Genomic DNA, 14,815 nt, shown 5'->3' on the forward strand with positions numbered 1-14,815 from the left:
GGCTGCTCTGTGCAAAACCAACTGCGCAGAGGAGGTAAGTATAACGTTTGCTTTTTTGTTTTTAGAAAACGAGACTTTACAATCACTTTAAGGTGTTTAAGATAATAAAATATGTGCTTACAGATACTATACTGCACATTACCATTACCTACTAGTTCACAATCGCATTATTCATCATATACTCTCTTGCGAACAAGATTGACTAGTAAATCTGCAGCCTTATCTATCCGATGAAGAGTTTTTTGTCTGTCTATACTCCTTGATCTACTCACTTGATGCAGTCATTAAAAGAGAATCTGATGCATGATAGTGGCCCAAATGCCCTACCTAGAGGGATGTGAGAAAACTGTGTGCAAGTAGGCCAAAAAGCATCCATCCACATCTGGAATAGCAGAAAAACATGCAAAAAAAAACAAATTAATTAAAAAAGATACAATAATAAGTCAAACAGATATTTTATAAGAAGTTTTTAATGAATATCTTCCCATTTAAATGTTGCCATAACAGTGGTCTCTCAGCCTAATTCCCAAATCAAGAAAATAGTTTTCCTTCTCATTTTAACACCAATGCCCTGTACACACGATAGGATTTTCCGAAAACAAAATCCATGGATTTTTTCCGATGGATGTTGGCTCAAACTTGTCTTGCATACACACGGTCACACAAAGTTGGTCGGAAATTCCAAACGTCAAAAACGCGGTGACATACAACACATACGACAAGCCGTAAAAATGAAGTTCAGTAGCCAGTGCTGCTCTTCTGCTTGATTCCGAGCATGCGTGGAGCTTTGTGCATCGGAATTGTGTACACACGATTGGAATTTCAGACAACGGATTTTGTTGTCGGAAAATTTGAGATCCAGCTCTCAAATTTTGTGACGGAAATTCCGATGGAAAATGTCCGATGGAGCCTACACACGGTCGGAATTTCCGACAAGCGCCTATCAAGCATTTTCCGTTGGAAAATCCTATCGTGTGTATGGGGCATTAGGCTGGGTTCACATAGATGCGTTTTAAAACCGTATCCAATTTGCATGACATGAATGTGAGCTGGTTCACACGCATGGGGTGGCCACAGTGCGGTTTTAAAAGGGATCCTCTGCATTTTGGGTCCGGTTCAGCTGCGAATTTAGGCAAAAATTTGCACCTGAACCTGTGAACAGAAATGCACCAGACCCCAGACTGCAAACCCCGCCTTATGTGTTATTCCTCATCAGCTGATTGGGGGGGTGGTTTAAACACCGCACAGCAAAAACCACTATAGTTGTTATAGGTGGCTATAACCAAAAAGTTTATGAATTAACTATCTCGGAAGTATTCCTACCAATTCCCTACCCAACTATATTGACCACTGCATGCTCTCAGAACACTCACTGAGCTGTCACTGGCAGCTCTTAGTCAAGGCTTGTGATCGCGAGCCAGAGGGCTAGGCTTCTGATCATCTAACCATTGTAAGCGCCAATTAGAGTGGGCACATGATACAGAAGCAGAGTTTTCTCGTAGGCATTAAGCCCACTTAAAGCAAAGTTGGGAGGCGGCATTAAAGGGTCAGCCAGATTAGGCGATTTAAATGACATTCTTGGTAGCCCAATGCAGCTCAGTGCCAACAAGGTTCATACAAGTCAATCCAGCATTCACCATAACATCACATATCATCATAAGGGGAACCGCTTTCCGTTATCCATAAGCACGTGTAGGAATTCCTCTTTAGGCTAAAGTTAGGCCCTTGCAGTCTTGGAACAGAAAGAGAGAGGTTTTTAGACCGCTGATCATCTGTACCCTGGATCTTCATTTCTGGATGCAGTTTATCATCTAGAACTCCATGAAGATTTCCGAGCAGCCACATTCTCATTAGTTTCAGCAGCAGCCTTAAGTGCTTTCATGATCAGCTCATTTTGTTGGCGTAGCTCAGCCATTTTAGCAGGATGCACTTTGGTTTCTTGCTAGAATTGGAAAAGGAAAAAAAAAAAAAAAAAAAAAAAACAAAACACAAAACATTAAGTGTGTTTCAAACCAAAAGTTCTCTCTTTTTAGGTTTGAATACAATGGAAAAGGTTAAAACTCCTGTCTGTTATTGCTCTTCCTGGTCGTTTCCTTTGACTTATTGTCTTTGTGACAAGGTTGTCATCAGAACAGGAAGTGGAAACTTCTGAAATGGACAGTAAAAAATAAACTATTTTTAGAGTACTGGAAAGGTAAAACTGTTAGTTTTCTTTTGCCTTCCGTGTTACCATTGAAGAACTACCCCAGGCTTTAATTCTAGTTGGAAATCAACCCATTAAGGTCTCAGACAGCAATAAAACCTGACAAGAGGTAGTCTCATCTTTCCTCACTCTGTCCAAATAGTTTTGACTGGAGTTACACTTTAAAACTAGTAATAAAATATGTTCCTTTAATATTTAGAGAAGTAAAGTATTCTAGTTGTTTTAAAGGGTGGAGGTTAAAAATAGGCAGTTAGGCTGCATTTTTAACGACCTCCCAATCAACCCGCTAAGCTCTGCAAAGACAGCCAGACAGAGCTGTACACATGCAGTGGTCTTTATGCTCTGCTTCAGGGCAAAAATTATTCCACCTGTCATGATCGGTGGGCAGTACCACTGCCAAATGTGACCCATTCAAGTGTGGCGGTGCGGGCTTTACAGGGTCAAACAGGAGCTGAGGAGGCGACATAACACCTCAGCCTACCGAGCCACTAACAGCCTGAGCTGGTCCTTTCCCGACCCCTCCATAGTCCAGGGGGGCAAAGCAGAGAGCAGTGACTGACAGTCACCAGCACTCTGCTCAGGAAGCTCTGAGAACCGAGCGTTCCGTGGGGTTTGATCGCTCGGTTGTCAGCCATAGAGATTGCGGGGGGACAGATGCAGCAACGGAGTACTATTTCTGAAAGCATTCTTAATTCACAGCATTTTTTAACACCTTTTTCACTTTAACACTTTTTCACAGTAATGTGTATATGGGGCTGCATAGCCACAGACAGGTCAAAGTCCCCATGCTTACCCATGTCCTCAAATGTGTGGATGGGGGAATCAGTTTAATTTTTTTTTTTTTTTTTTCCTTTAACAGCCAGGTTGCTTATTTAAAAAAAAAAGGGGGGGGGGACAAAAATCTGTGGACAGCTTTAATCACTTTGAGGATTCAGAAAGTGATAACCCTAGGTTAATTGCAGGAAGGGGGGGGGGGGTTCAACTTGGATTCCATAGGACCTCATCCAAGTTAGAGGTGTATCTACCTCAAGGCAAACAAGGCGTTTGCCGTGGGTGGCATCTTTCAGGGAGGTCAGAGCCACCCCCCCAAATGACTGCACTATAGCTGAATGATGGCTACAGCGTGGTAGTCCAGTTCCGGGAGAGCTATTGACACTGGGATGCACACCCGCTGCTCTCTGTGATCGCTGTGTCTGAATCACAGCTCAGAGTAAAGAGCCAATCACAGCAGCTCTTTAACACATGATCAGCTGATCACAATGTAAACACACTTGCCAGTTATTGGCATTCCTTTCCTCATGCTGTCACTGCATGAGGACAGGAGAGAGCTGATAACCGGCCAGCGAGAAAGGGGATATCTACACTTATAATCAGGGCATTTATCATCAGTGTCCTAATTATCAGTGTGGCCCCAACAGTGCCCATCGCCAATCAGTGCCACCTTATCCTCTGCCCCACTGACCACATATGTGGCACACGGACAAATCACATCTCGGGGTCTGACGAGGAAGATCGCTGTAAAGGGGATGTTACCTGATTTGAGTCTTGCCTGGGGCAGAAAAATAAAAATACACACCACTGATCCTAGCACTGTTTGCTCCTCAGGGTGGGAGGTGATGATAGAAATCAGCCCTGTATACAGGTGTGATTGTTCTGTCATCCAGGACTATGGGGACTGTCTCACTCTAGGGACCTGATAAAACCAAACAGTCCTGCGCCCTTTATAAACATCACTGCACCGGCCTTACCCTCCGCATCTCCAGTACTTGCTCCTGTCCCGGTGCTATAAATGCCCAGAGCACACACCCCAGTCCCGTCCAGCCCGTGACTAACAAGGAGGCCAGCGCTATCCGGCGCACTGTAGACATGGCGACCAGGCAGTCCGCTCTTACTCCACACTCAAACCGCCGTTACATAAGCAACGTATACAGCTTGTATGTACGACGACTGTTACGAAACTAGGACGACATTGTTAAAGAAGGTTAAGTTAGGCTTTTTATTTCTAAAACCCGCATGTCCTCACTTCCTAGCTCGGCATTCAACAGCGTCCTCCATTTTAAAGTAGACCGAGACTCGCTGCTGTGTAGGGAAGTAGCTTACAAAATGGCGCCCGAATTGGAGACAGCGAACGGCATATAATGCAGGTCAATGCTGTTCGTGTATATCGCCTCAAAACAGTCAGACGGATTGCAAAACATTGTATTTCACTATATAATGTCAGTATACTGTTAAAAATAACTGTAGGATGCAAGACTCCGATGGGGGTAACAAGATGGCCGCTAACCTACTTCTGACTGTGTCCTTACTGTGGACGAGTGCGGGGTGTAGCAAGATGGCCGCGACCGAACGTTACTTCCGTTAAAAAATCTGACGGGTCGCCTAATCTGATGAAACATCTGTTTGAGTTGACGGCGGCCATTTTGTGGGTTAACCTGATGGTTTAGGTTTAGGGATTAATACATAATGAGCTGTTGTATATTTTATTTATTTATTTTTTACAGGTAATTGAATGTATTTTTTTAATAAGCTAGCTTCTTTGCATATTTCAACACAGACTCCATCTGTGGGCAGTGTTAGGGCTCATACACACAGATGTGTTCAGGCATATATAGGGTTGCCACCTCACCCCTTTAAAACCGGACACATTAATTACACAAGTTCTGAGGCTAATTTAATGCAGAGAAGGCACTAAGTGAGTTTAAAGCAGAGCTCCACCCAAAAGGGGAAGCGCTGCTTGTCTGTTGTACCCCCTCCCCCCCGCTGTCACATTTGACACATTTGGGGGAGGGGCGGCATGTGCAGTAGGGAACTGGCTGTGAAGCCACAAGGCTTTACTGCCAGTCTCCCTTAGTGAAGATGGCGGCGGCAGCACCCGATAGCCGAGCGAAAAATCAGCACAGGTGAAGACATCTCGGGATCCCTGGACAGGTAAGTGTCCTAATATTAAAAGTCAGCACCTACAGTATTTGTAGCTGCTGACTTTTATTTTTTTTCTGCAGGAGCCTGGTGCTGCTCTTTAATTACCACCTTAATCATCCACATCACCTGTGTAATTAATGCTCACTTTTAAAGGGATGATGGCCCAATCCTAGGTATACATGGCAAGAGTCACAGGTGTTCACAAACAGCCATGACTAGCAGCCTGCACAAATCAATGACAGGCTGTCAGACATAGTGGCTGTACACCTGTAAGTACAACTCTAAGCCCAGGTTCACACTGACAGCTGGAATAAAATTGTGTTAGTTCAGCTGAACACATTTTTGATCCATTGAAGTCTATGAAACCAAAAAACAGAAAAAAAATCCCTGGTCCTTCTATAAAATGCACACATGTGAACTACATCCATAGGAAATAGACTGTAGTGTGTTTCTGCAAAACTGAAAACGCACTAAAAAATGCATGGGTGTGAACCAGGCCTAAATGCCCAGTGTGTGGGGGGGGGCGTGGTCTAACACAGCGTGTGAATGGACGACTTTCTTAGCAGCTCCGGGATCCCTCTGCATAATCCTCCATACCTGCCAAGTTAGCTGATTTCTCTCCTGGCTACTTGGGGAAGACCCTGTGACATCTCGGGCCCCTAGCCAAGATGAGTATTACCACGCGCTCCTGCCAAGATGGCCACTGCTCCACACCCGTCCCTGGCATCCACGCTGGAACTGTTTGGAGAGTAACCCGCCCCCTCTCCTGGGGCCTCCGCTCCTCCGGCGCTGCTGTCTCAAACATCTACTAGTGATGACGGCATGGGGGACGATCCGGAACCATAGCATACCCTGCTAGATGTCCTTAAGATCATTAAGGTGAATCACACTGATCTTATGGGTAAGGTGGCGGAGCTCAAGCTGGATATAACTATAATGTGCCAGGAGATGTGTGAAGGAATGTGATGTAGATAATAATAATAATAATAATCTGAAAATGTCTATTTTCTTATGTGCATACATATTTTTCTCCTTACTCATTATATAAGTATACAGATTTGCTCTGTTCCTATATTTTCTCAAAATGGCGGGTACCCCCTACATCCCACACATCAGAAGAACGCGGAACTGAAGATAAAACCAAGGACAGCCAAACCTCGTTATGAAGATTCTCCATCTTCTTTTCTATCTTAACCAATGAGATGTACCTATTAGACTAACATAGCAATGACGTATTTTTGTGTATAAAACATTAGCACCGCCTTGAATAAATTAGAAGTGTAAAAAGTAACGGTGCTGAGCGTGTCTCAGAGTGTTTACTTTTATATGCATGCATAGGCACACTTTCCAATTAGAGACAGCAGCAGATAACCTTGGGCTCGATTGGAGCTCGTAATCATTTCCATAACAGATGGTGCCGAAACCCGGGACCTCAGGCTACAGTCGAAGCCATACCGCGATAAGGATTCGAGCGTTAATTGAAAGATGAGAGGGGGGGTTTGCGCAGCCCTAACAGTACCGGTAAGTTGATTTATATTCTTACCACTGTACGACTTTCTTATCTTTCGGTTGACCTCTGGATTCTGTCGGTATGCTGAGACTGTCTTAGAGACAGGTATTTCCTCGCCTGAGGTTGTTTTAACGAACCTGCCAATGGGTTTCTGCTGTCTGTATTTGTTCACTGTCTGCCATTCTTTGGGCTACGAAACTCAGCAGTCTAAAAGTGCTACATGTGTGTTCTCATCTCCAGACGAGCTGTCGGCCTCTGGAGTGAGATGGGTTATTGTAGCAGACGGTTATAGGACGGGTTACTCAAGGGTTTGATGGACCTTTGAGGGAAATCTCAGCTGCTGGAGCCCCCCGCAGTCTGAAAGCGTTACAGAAGTCTCACCCCCAGACGAGCTGTATGTGATGACGACCTTTAACTGGGTTTAAGGGGAGTTGTCTGCCCCTGAGGTTACCTTAGCCTGCTGAAATTTTGCAGTTCGAAGAGTGGCAGGTGTAATGTCCTGTCGTGAGTGTATTTGTGGTTTACTGTTTGCTATACACGAGAGGGGTTGGGGACTGGTTAAGGTCGGAGGGGGGGCTGCCCGGGGGATCTGTTGGGTCGCGGGCCGTTGCTCCTCACTACCCCTGATGTGTTTGTTCTTGTTCTGAGATTAACCGTACATTACAGGGTTATAGGAGACAGTAGCAGCTAGGAGCGCAGCCTTATGTGCCCCCACCCAAGGAATTTGTTGATAAGGAACACTGAGAAGAATATTAACCCCTTGGTTGTACGTATTCTCCTCTCAAGCCGTTAGCCGAGAAACAGAGAGAGAAAAGAATGTGATATTGTGAAGAAAGTGATATTGTAAAGAAAGTGATATTGTAAAGAATGTGATATTGTGAAGAGAAGAAGATGTTGAAATAGTTAACAAAGTTGAACGAAGTGGCGAAAGTTATGTTGCTAAAGAAACAGGGAGAAAAATCCTGTGTGATAAAGAAAATTGGATAAAGGAAGTTAAGAAAGATGGCGATTGTATTATGTATGTGTATCACAGAGCTGATGATATGTTGGAACTTGAAATAAAAGGAGGGGAGGGACAGCACTGCCCTCCGTCTAACAACCACTCCTTTCTCACCACCCAAGCACAACCCACTGTGACAACTCAGCCCGGCGGCCATCTTAGTGCACCCATGCCTTCACTTTCTACCCAGCCCAGTGCACTTCCTGCCGGCAGCCATCTTGGTACACCCAGTAAGCTTAAACAGCCTGTACCCAGCCCTCCCTGTTTTAAACCAGGATGGTTCATACCACACACCTGTCTTCCCCAATACGGGAGCATCACATTCCCAGGCCGGATATGTTAATGATGAAGAAGCATCTGAGTGGGAAGCCCAACAGCAGGCAGCAAGGCCACCCACTGATTTAACCCCCAATCCGGCTCCAGACTCTCAGTTCCGAGAGGATCTCAAAAACATGCTGGCAACCGTAAGGAACAGTGCTTCTTGCCAGCCCCCGCCCCAACAACAGTCTCGGTTACCAGAAGGGGCACCAGTGATGTATGTCGCTTTTACTCCATCACAAGCAGAGGCCTTAGTGACAAGTCTGCCTGACCCAGAGAAGCAGCCAATTCCCTTCTACCACAGGATAGTGCAGATACAAGAAACTTACTCAGCTGCCTGGAGAGACTTGATCAGCCTATGCCAAATCAAAGCAGGACATGTCTTTTGGCCAGTCATGCAGCCGGCCTTCAATGATGCCTGCCTGACAAGTGCCACTTCCTACACCTCAGGCGTGGAGTTCTGTGCACAACTCCACGACTGGGCAAAGGAGAAGTTGACGGATCAGACCACCACAATCCAAGATATTACCCAAGATAAAGGGGAGTCTGAAGAAGTATCATGCTAGACTCGTACAGGCCTTTGATGATCTGAGTTTCTCCCACTATGAAAAGAGACACACACGTTTCCTGCGTGGGAGTGGATGGGGTGCCCCGCTCCAGTCCATTTGTAGAGCCACTCCAAGTGGGGACATTTCCTGATTTGCTTGCCAGATTTGTGGCATCCTCTACATGTCCCTTGAATCTACTAGGAGCTGATGTGTTGTCCGGACTACAGGCCTCAATCAGGACACGCCTGAAGGGGGGATGAAGTTACATACTCCCCTATCTTTAGAAGACTAATCTGCTTTGTGTTCTCTGCCTCTCCTGATGACACTTAATGAAGTGTCATCAGGAGAGGCACCCTCACCCCTCCTGCTGGTACCTTTTTGCATTCATCCACGGAAAGAAACGGCAAAATACCTAAACAGTTGTGCCACAAGGGGCACAGAACTTTCCAAGCCAGTTTGCAAAAGCTATGGCTATCATCCTTGACACATGACAAGAGGAACACCTGGAAGTGATTCTCTTCCAACATGTTGATGACCTTCTCCTTTGTGTAGCTGACTTACCCCCTGTTGAAGTCACCTCAGAAAGCCTGTTGTGCTATCTTGCCAACCAGGGGTGCAAAGTCTCAAAGCCCAAATTGCAGTGGTGCTCAACACCTGTCATTTTCCTTGGACACTGTTTGTCCCATGGGACAAGACACCCCACTGAAGACAGGGTGCAAGTAATCTCTGATATCCCACTGCCACAAGGTCAGAAATCCCTTCATGCCTTCCTTGGACTAATTTCCTAGTGCAGAGCATGGATTCCAGAAGCCTTCCTACTGATGCTCTGCAATCAGACCCTTCCAGATGTCTCCTGAAGAAATATCTAAGTTTAAGGCCCTCAAGTGTGCCATCTCGGGCGCTAGGGCTCCCAGATTACGACAAAACGCTCAAGCTCTTTGTATCCGAACGTCTGGGACATGCTGCAGGTGTACTCACCCAATCACACGGCATCAGCCTACGCCACGTAGGATATTATTCCTGTTTGCTGGATGCGGTAGCAAGAGGAGGCCTATTGTGTCTGCGAGCTGGCTTTGTTGCACAAACCTTGCTTGACAAAACTTTGAACTTGGTCCTCGGACACTGCCTCGTTCTGCTTGCTCCCCATGACGTTGTTGCCATATTCAACCAAGATCCAGCCGAAACATTTGTCCACTACCAGACACTTGAGACTCCTGTGTTCCCTCCTACTGGACAGCATTACTCTATTAAGTTGTCAAACACTGAACCCTACCACCCTTCTTCCACTTCTCGAGGGTGGAAAGGAGGAGGAGGAGTAGAGTCTTGACTTGTCACCCCATGACCACACAGGACACGCGGTCACCACTGAAAACACTGTTCTACAAGCTGAAGCCTTACCACCGGTGATGTCTGCACAGGAGGCAGAGCTGTAAGCACTTACTACAGCACGTAAATGGGCAGAGGGAAAAAGAGCCAACATTCATATGGACTCAAGATATGCTTTCAGCCCATGATTATGGTGTTATCTAGGACAGAGGATTCCTGACGGCTGCAGGAACACCTGTGAAAACTTGATTGATGCCTTGCTTCTCCCAACCCAAGTGACTATTCTGAGTAAAGCAAACGACAAAATGAACTCAAAGGAAGCTTGAGGCAATCATCTAGCCAATTCAGCTGCCAGATAGCTGGTGGTCCACGGGAAGTGGACAGCAGGGTGGTAGAAGAAGACCACCCCGTGCTTACCTTACAGACTTTCCCAGTGGACAGAGTTTATCTAAAAGAACTACAGGAAACAACAAGTCCGGATAAGAAGGAAAGCTGGAAACGGAGAGGAGCAACTCTCAGTAAATTGACTATTCGAATGCAACAAGAAGCCTTGTCTACCCAGGAGTATGTACCCAGCCGTGGTGCAATGGGCACATGGAGCTGCCCACTTGACAAAGACTTTTATGAACTCTATAATCAACAAGTGTTGCACCAAGAGTTACTCCACTGACGGACAACTTCTGCAGATAATGCATTATCTGCACCAAATGTAACCCAGGATGCACAGAAGAAGCACAGAAGAAGCACCTGGCAAAAGCCCTATACCCCGTTCCAGAGGATGCAAATTGATCATTCTCAAGTGCCAAGAAGTGGCAGATTCGAATACGCCCTAGTGGAAGTGGTCATGACTGCCAGGACCACAGCTAAGAAACTACTGAGTGAGATAGTATGTAGATTTGGGGTCCCAGAGGTGATATTGAGAGATCAGGGACCAGTCTTAACAGCAACCCTTACAAAAGAGATTTGGGCAGTACTGGGGGTTCAGTTGGCACCACACATCCCATACCACCCTCAAAGTAGCGGGAAGGTAGAAAGGATGAATGGGACACTAAAAACAGGATGTTAAAGATGGCCCAAGAGACTAACATGAGTTGGCCAGACAGTTAGCCCATTGCCCTGTTCAGTGTCAGACCCCGGGGGAAACATGCCCTATCCCCTTATGAAATTTTGTTTGGTTCAGCTCCCAGACTTGGTTGTTACTTTCCACAACAGTTACAGTTGCAGTCTGATGTGTTGACTAATTATGTAACCACTTTATCACGAGAATTAACCTGAATGCATGTCCAGATGTTTTCTTCCATTCCAGATCCTGAATTAGATACAGGAACACACCAACTACTGTCTGGAGATCCTTGAGCCAAGATATGATGGTCCATTCCAAGTTTTGCTGACCACAGCCACCTCAGTCAAGTTGGCCAGGAAGAACACCTGAATGCACGCTTATCACTGCAGGAGAGCATGTTTTCGGGTGCTGCATATTTTTCTGTTTGCTCTAGAGGGAATCTGGACCAGTGAATGTGCCCTTGCAAAGGTCATTATGCCCCCCCCCCCCATATCCTAACCAAAGATACCCCTGATACATACATTGACCCAGCACACAGTCAGAGGAGGAAGAGAGCAGTTCTCTCCGGAAGCTTTGACCCTCATGTATACATAGATGTCATAGGGGTTCCAAGGGGGGTCCCTGATGAGTTTAAAGCCAGGGACCAGGTAAAAGCTGGTTTTGAGTCTTTGATCCCCATAACAACTGTCAACAAGAATGTAGATTGGATTAAATACATGTCATGGTTATGCAATAGAGTTTGTCGATCAGCATACCTGTCTCCATGTGTTCATCTCTAGAGACCAGCTGACCCTCACCTGACTGCTTTTGTAACCTCTCCTCTAAGCATGGCCCCACCCCAGTGCCCTATCAGGGAACCCTATATTAACCTGTGCACTGCAAGCCAGCAGTGCTGATCAACCATTGTGTGTTAGCCTCTATGTGTACTTGCTGTGTTTCCTACATCTGATTCCTGTTACCGACCTTGGCTTGTCCCTTACTTTCCTTGTTGTTCCAGCCTGCTGCCTCCTTCCTCTTCTCCTGTAGTCTACCGTGAGCTGTGAGACCCTGGGGGCCGCGACCTGGAGCCAGACTGCAGCGCAGTCCATCAATTACCATTAAAGGCTCTGGTGAACACCTGCTGGCTCTTAGACTCCGCGCCCTGGGGAATCTATGCTCTAGCTCCCAGTGGGATCTGTGTCAGTGATCCAGTAGACCTGATTCCTGAACCTCCCAGGGTTCAATCCGCAGCAGTCAGCCGTAGGGTCCACTACCTTGCGGTGCACTCCTGATCCCAACGGTGTGCATCTGTCGCCCGGCCTCTAGGTGACCTGACACTACACATATTATAACCAACAGATTTGTAAATTACACTAAAGATGCCCTCCAGGGAATTGCTGACCAGTTAGCCCCCACTTCCTACATGACATTCCAGGACCGGATGGCCTTAGACATGGTGCTAGCTGGGAAAGGAGGTGTTTTGTAAAATCATAGGAAAAAACGGGAGCCTGTTGTACATACATTCCTGATAATACTGGCCCAAATGGTAAGGTTACTTTAGCTATAAAGAAATTAGAAGATCTGTCATTGGAGTTGAAGAACTCAGGTATCACAGACCCATGGGATAAATACTTTAGCTGGATGAGTGGGTGGCAGAAGGTGCTCGCCCAGATAGGGGTAACGGTATTAATAATCCTGGTTCTTTTAGCCCTGATTGTATACTGTATTCTACCTTTCGTAAAAAGTTAATGAGCAAGGCTGTAAACAATAACACACCTACATTTCTCCACCAAGAAGAAGAGGACCCCCTTATGATGGAAGATGACAAACCCTTCACTCCTCTACAGTCACTCCCTGTCCATAACCTCACAATCCTATAGGGTTTTAGGGATAGATAGCACCTGACTGCACCTCTCCAGCTGTATCGAGGAGGGAAGTGAACAGTTGCTGCCCAATTCTATATACAGCCTAAAAGAGTTGCTGAGGAGAAGGGCCAGGCCAAAGTAGGACCTTTAGTATTAGGGACAGAAAAGAGAAAATAGTCATTTTAGGGGGGATTGTGAAGGAATGTGATGTAGATAATAATAATAATCTGAAAATGTCTATTTTCTTATGTGCATACATATTTTTCTCCTTACTCATTATATAAGTATACAGATTTGCTCTGTTCCAATATTTTGTCAAAATGGCGGGTACCCCCTACATCCCACACATCAGAAGAACGCGGAACTGAAGATAAAACCAAGGACAGCCAAACCTCGTTATGAAGATTCTCCATCTTCTTTTCTATCTTAACCAATGAGATGTACCTATTAGACTAACATAGCAATGACATATTTTTGTGTATAAAACATTAGCACCGCCTTGAATAAATTAGAAGTGTAAAAAGTAACGGTGCTGAGCGTGTCTCAGAGTGTTTACTTTTATATGCATGCATAGCCACACTTTCCAATTAGAGACAGCAGCAGATAACCTTGGGCTCGATTGGAGCTCTTAATCATTTCCATAACACATGCATAAGATACGGGACCAGGTCTCGGACACTGAGCGCCGCATCAGTGATTTGGAGGACACTGTCAACCCTGTCCTTCCTGCAATAAAAACTTGTGGCACAAAAATCAAATCATTGGAGGACAAGGTTAACGATTTGGAAAACCGTCTGCACAGGAACAACCTGCGCTTGGTGGGCTTGCCAGAGCGGGTTGAGGGTTCTGATCCGGTATCCTTTCTGGAAAGCTGGTTTACCCAGGAATTTGGGAAGGACTGTCTATCTCCCTGCTTTGTCCTGGAAAGAGCTCACAGAGTTTTTGGCAGACCGCTCCCTGCAGGCAACCCTCCCCGCACCATGGTAATCCGCCTCCTCAACTACCGGGACAGGGACTCCATTCTGCGCTCTGCTCGCCTGAAAGGGAGCCTAAAGATCAACAATGCAACGGTGTCCCTCTTTCCTTATTACTCCCTTGCTGTCCGTGCCTTGAGGGCCAAGTATCAACATGTCAAGCAAAAATTGAGAGAGAAGACCATCCAATACTCCATGTTATTTCCTGCCACATTGAGAGTTGTCTACTAAGGCCAGGTGCATTTTTTCCAAAGTCTGTAAATGCTCTCTCCTGGTTTGAATCCCTGCAACAGCCTGGTTGTTTGCCTGACCGGGCGCCTGAAACCTGATCTGTGCTCTCCCTCTGTGTCAGGGCTGGGCTCAGCCCTTCCTTCTCTGAGCTGTCCGCTCAGCTGTTGGCTAATTGCCAGCTCCCATCTCTCCACAGTGACTCACCTGTTGATGATATCCTGCTCGTCAGTCCTGTTTACCTACGGCGTTCAGCCGAGATGATCTCTGCCTTCGCCTTGGTCACATCTCTAGAGACGCTCTCCTGGGTTCCTGTTAAAGACTTGCTTCTGGCTCCAGATCCTGCTTGCTGTTCTACTACGCTCATCTCTGGCTCCCTGACATTTTGGCTTGTGTTACTATCCATTCCGGTTCCTGAACTCTGGCTATGTTTTGACTACGTTTACCTTTTTTATTATTATTAACCACTTGCTTACTGGGCACTTAAACCCCCCTCCTGCCCAGATCAATTTTCAGCTTTCAGCGCTGTCGCACTTTGAATGACAATTGTGCGGTCATACAACACTGTACCCAAATTAAATTTTTATCATTTTTTCCCCACAAATAGAGCTTTCTTTTGGTGGTATTTAATCACAGCTGGGGTTTTTTTGCTAAACAAACAAAAAAAGATGGAAAATTTTGAAAAAAAAAAAATCATGTTTAATAGTTTGTTATAAAATTTTGCAAACAGGTAATTTTTCTCCTTCATTGATATGCACTGATGAGGCGGCACTGGTGAGCACTGATAGGCTGCACTGGCGGGCACTGATAGGCTGCACTGGTGGGCACTGATAGGCACAGTTAAGGTGATGGGCACAGATAAGGCGGCACTGATGGCCACTG

At 46.0% G+C, this 14,815-nt stretch overlaps 1 protein-coding gene across 1 annotated transcript; it reads right to left on the reverse strand.

Moving 5' to 3' along the window:
- Nucleotides 1-452: 452 nt before the first annotated feature.
- Nucleotides 453-4,222, reverse strand: UQCC3 (ubiquinol-cytochrome c reductase complex assembly factor 3). Its single transcript, XM_073614000.1, has 2 exons — nt 3,952-4,222; nt 453-1,942 (listed from the first exon to the last, which is right to left on the reverse strand). The coding sequence occupies exons 1-2, from the start codon at nt 4,069-4,071 to the stop codon at nt 1,808-1,810; spliced, it is 255 nt and encodes an 84-aa protein (XP_073470101.1). The 5' UTR covers nt 4,072-4,222; the 3' UTR covers nt 453-1,807.
- Between the last annotated feature and the right edge of the window lie 10,593 nt (nt 4,223-14,815).

Source organism: Aquarana catesbeiana, linkage group LG02, assembly GCF_042186555.1.
Source record: "Aquarana catesbeiana isolate 2022-GZ linkage group LG02, ASM4218655v1, whole genome shotgun sequence".
Taxonomy (NCBI): domain Eukaryota; kingdom Metazoa; phylum Chordata; class Amphibia; order Anura; family Ranidae; genus Aquarana; species Aquarana catesbeiana.

Coding starts and splice junctions, on each gene's coding strand:
- UQCC3 (XM_073614000.1), bottom strand. CDS start 4,071: ATGTCTACAGTGCGCCGGATAGCGCTGGCCTCCTTGTTAGTCACGGGC. Junction 1,943..3,951: donor AAGTACTGGAGATGCGGAGG/GTAAGGCCGGTG, acceptor TTCCAATTCTAG/CAAGAAACCAAAGTGCATCC.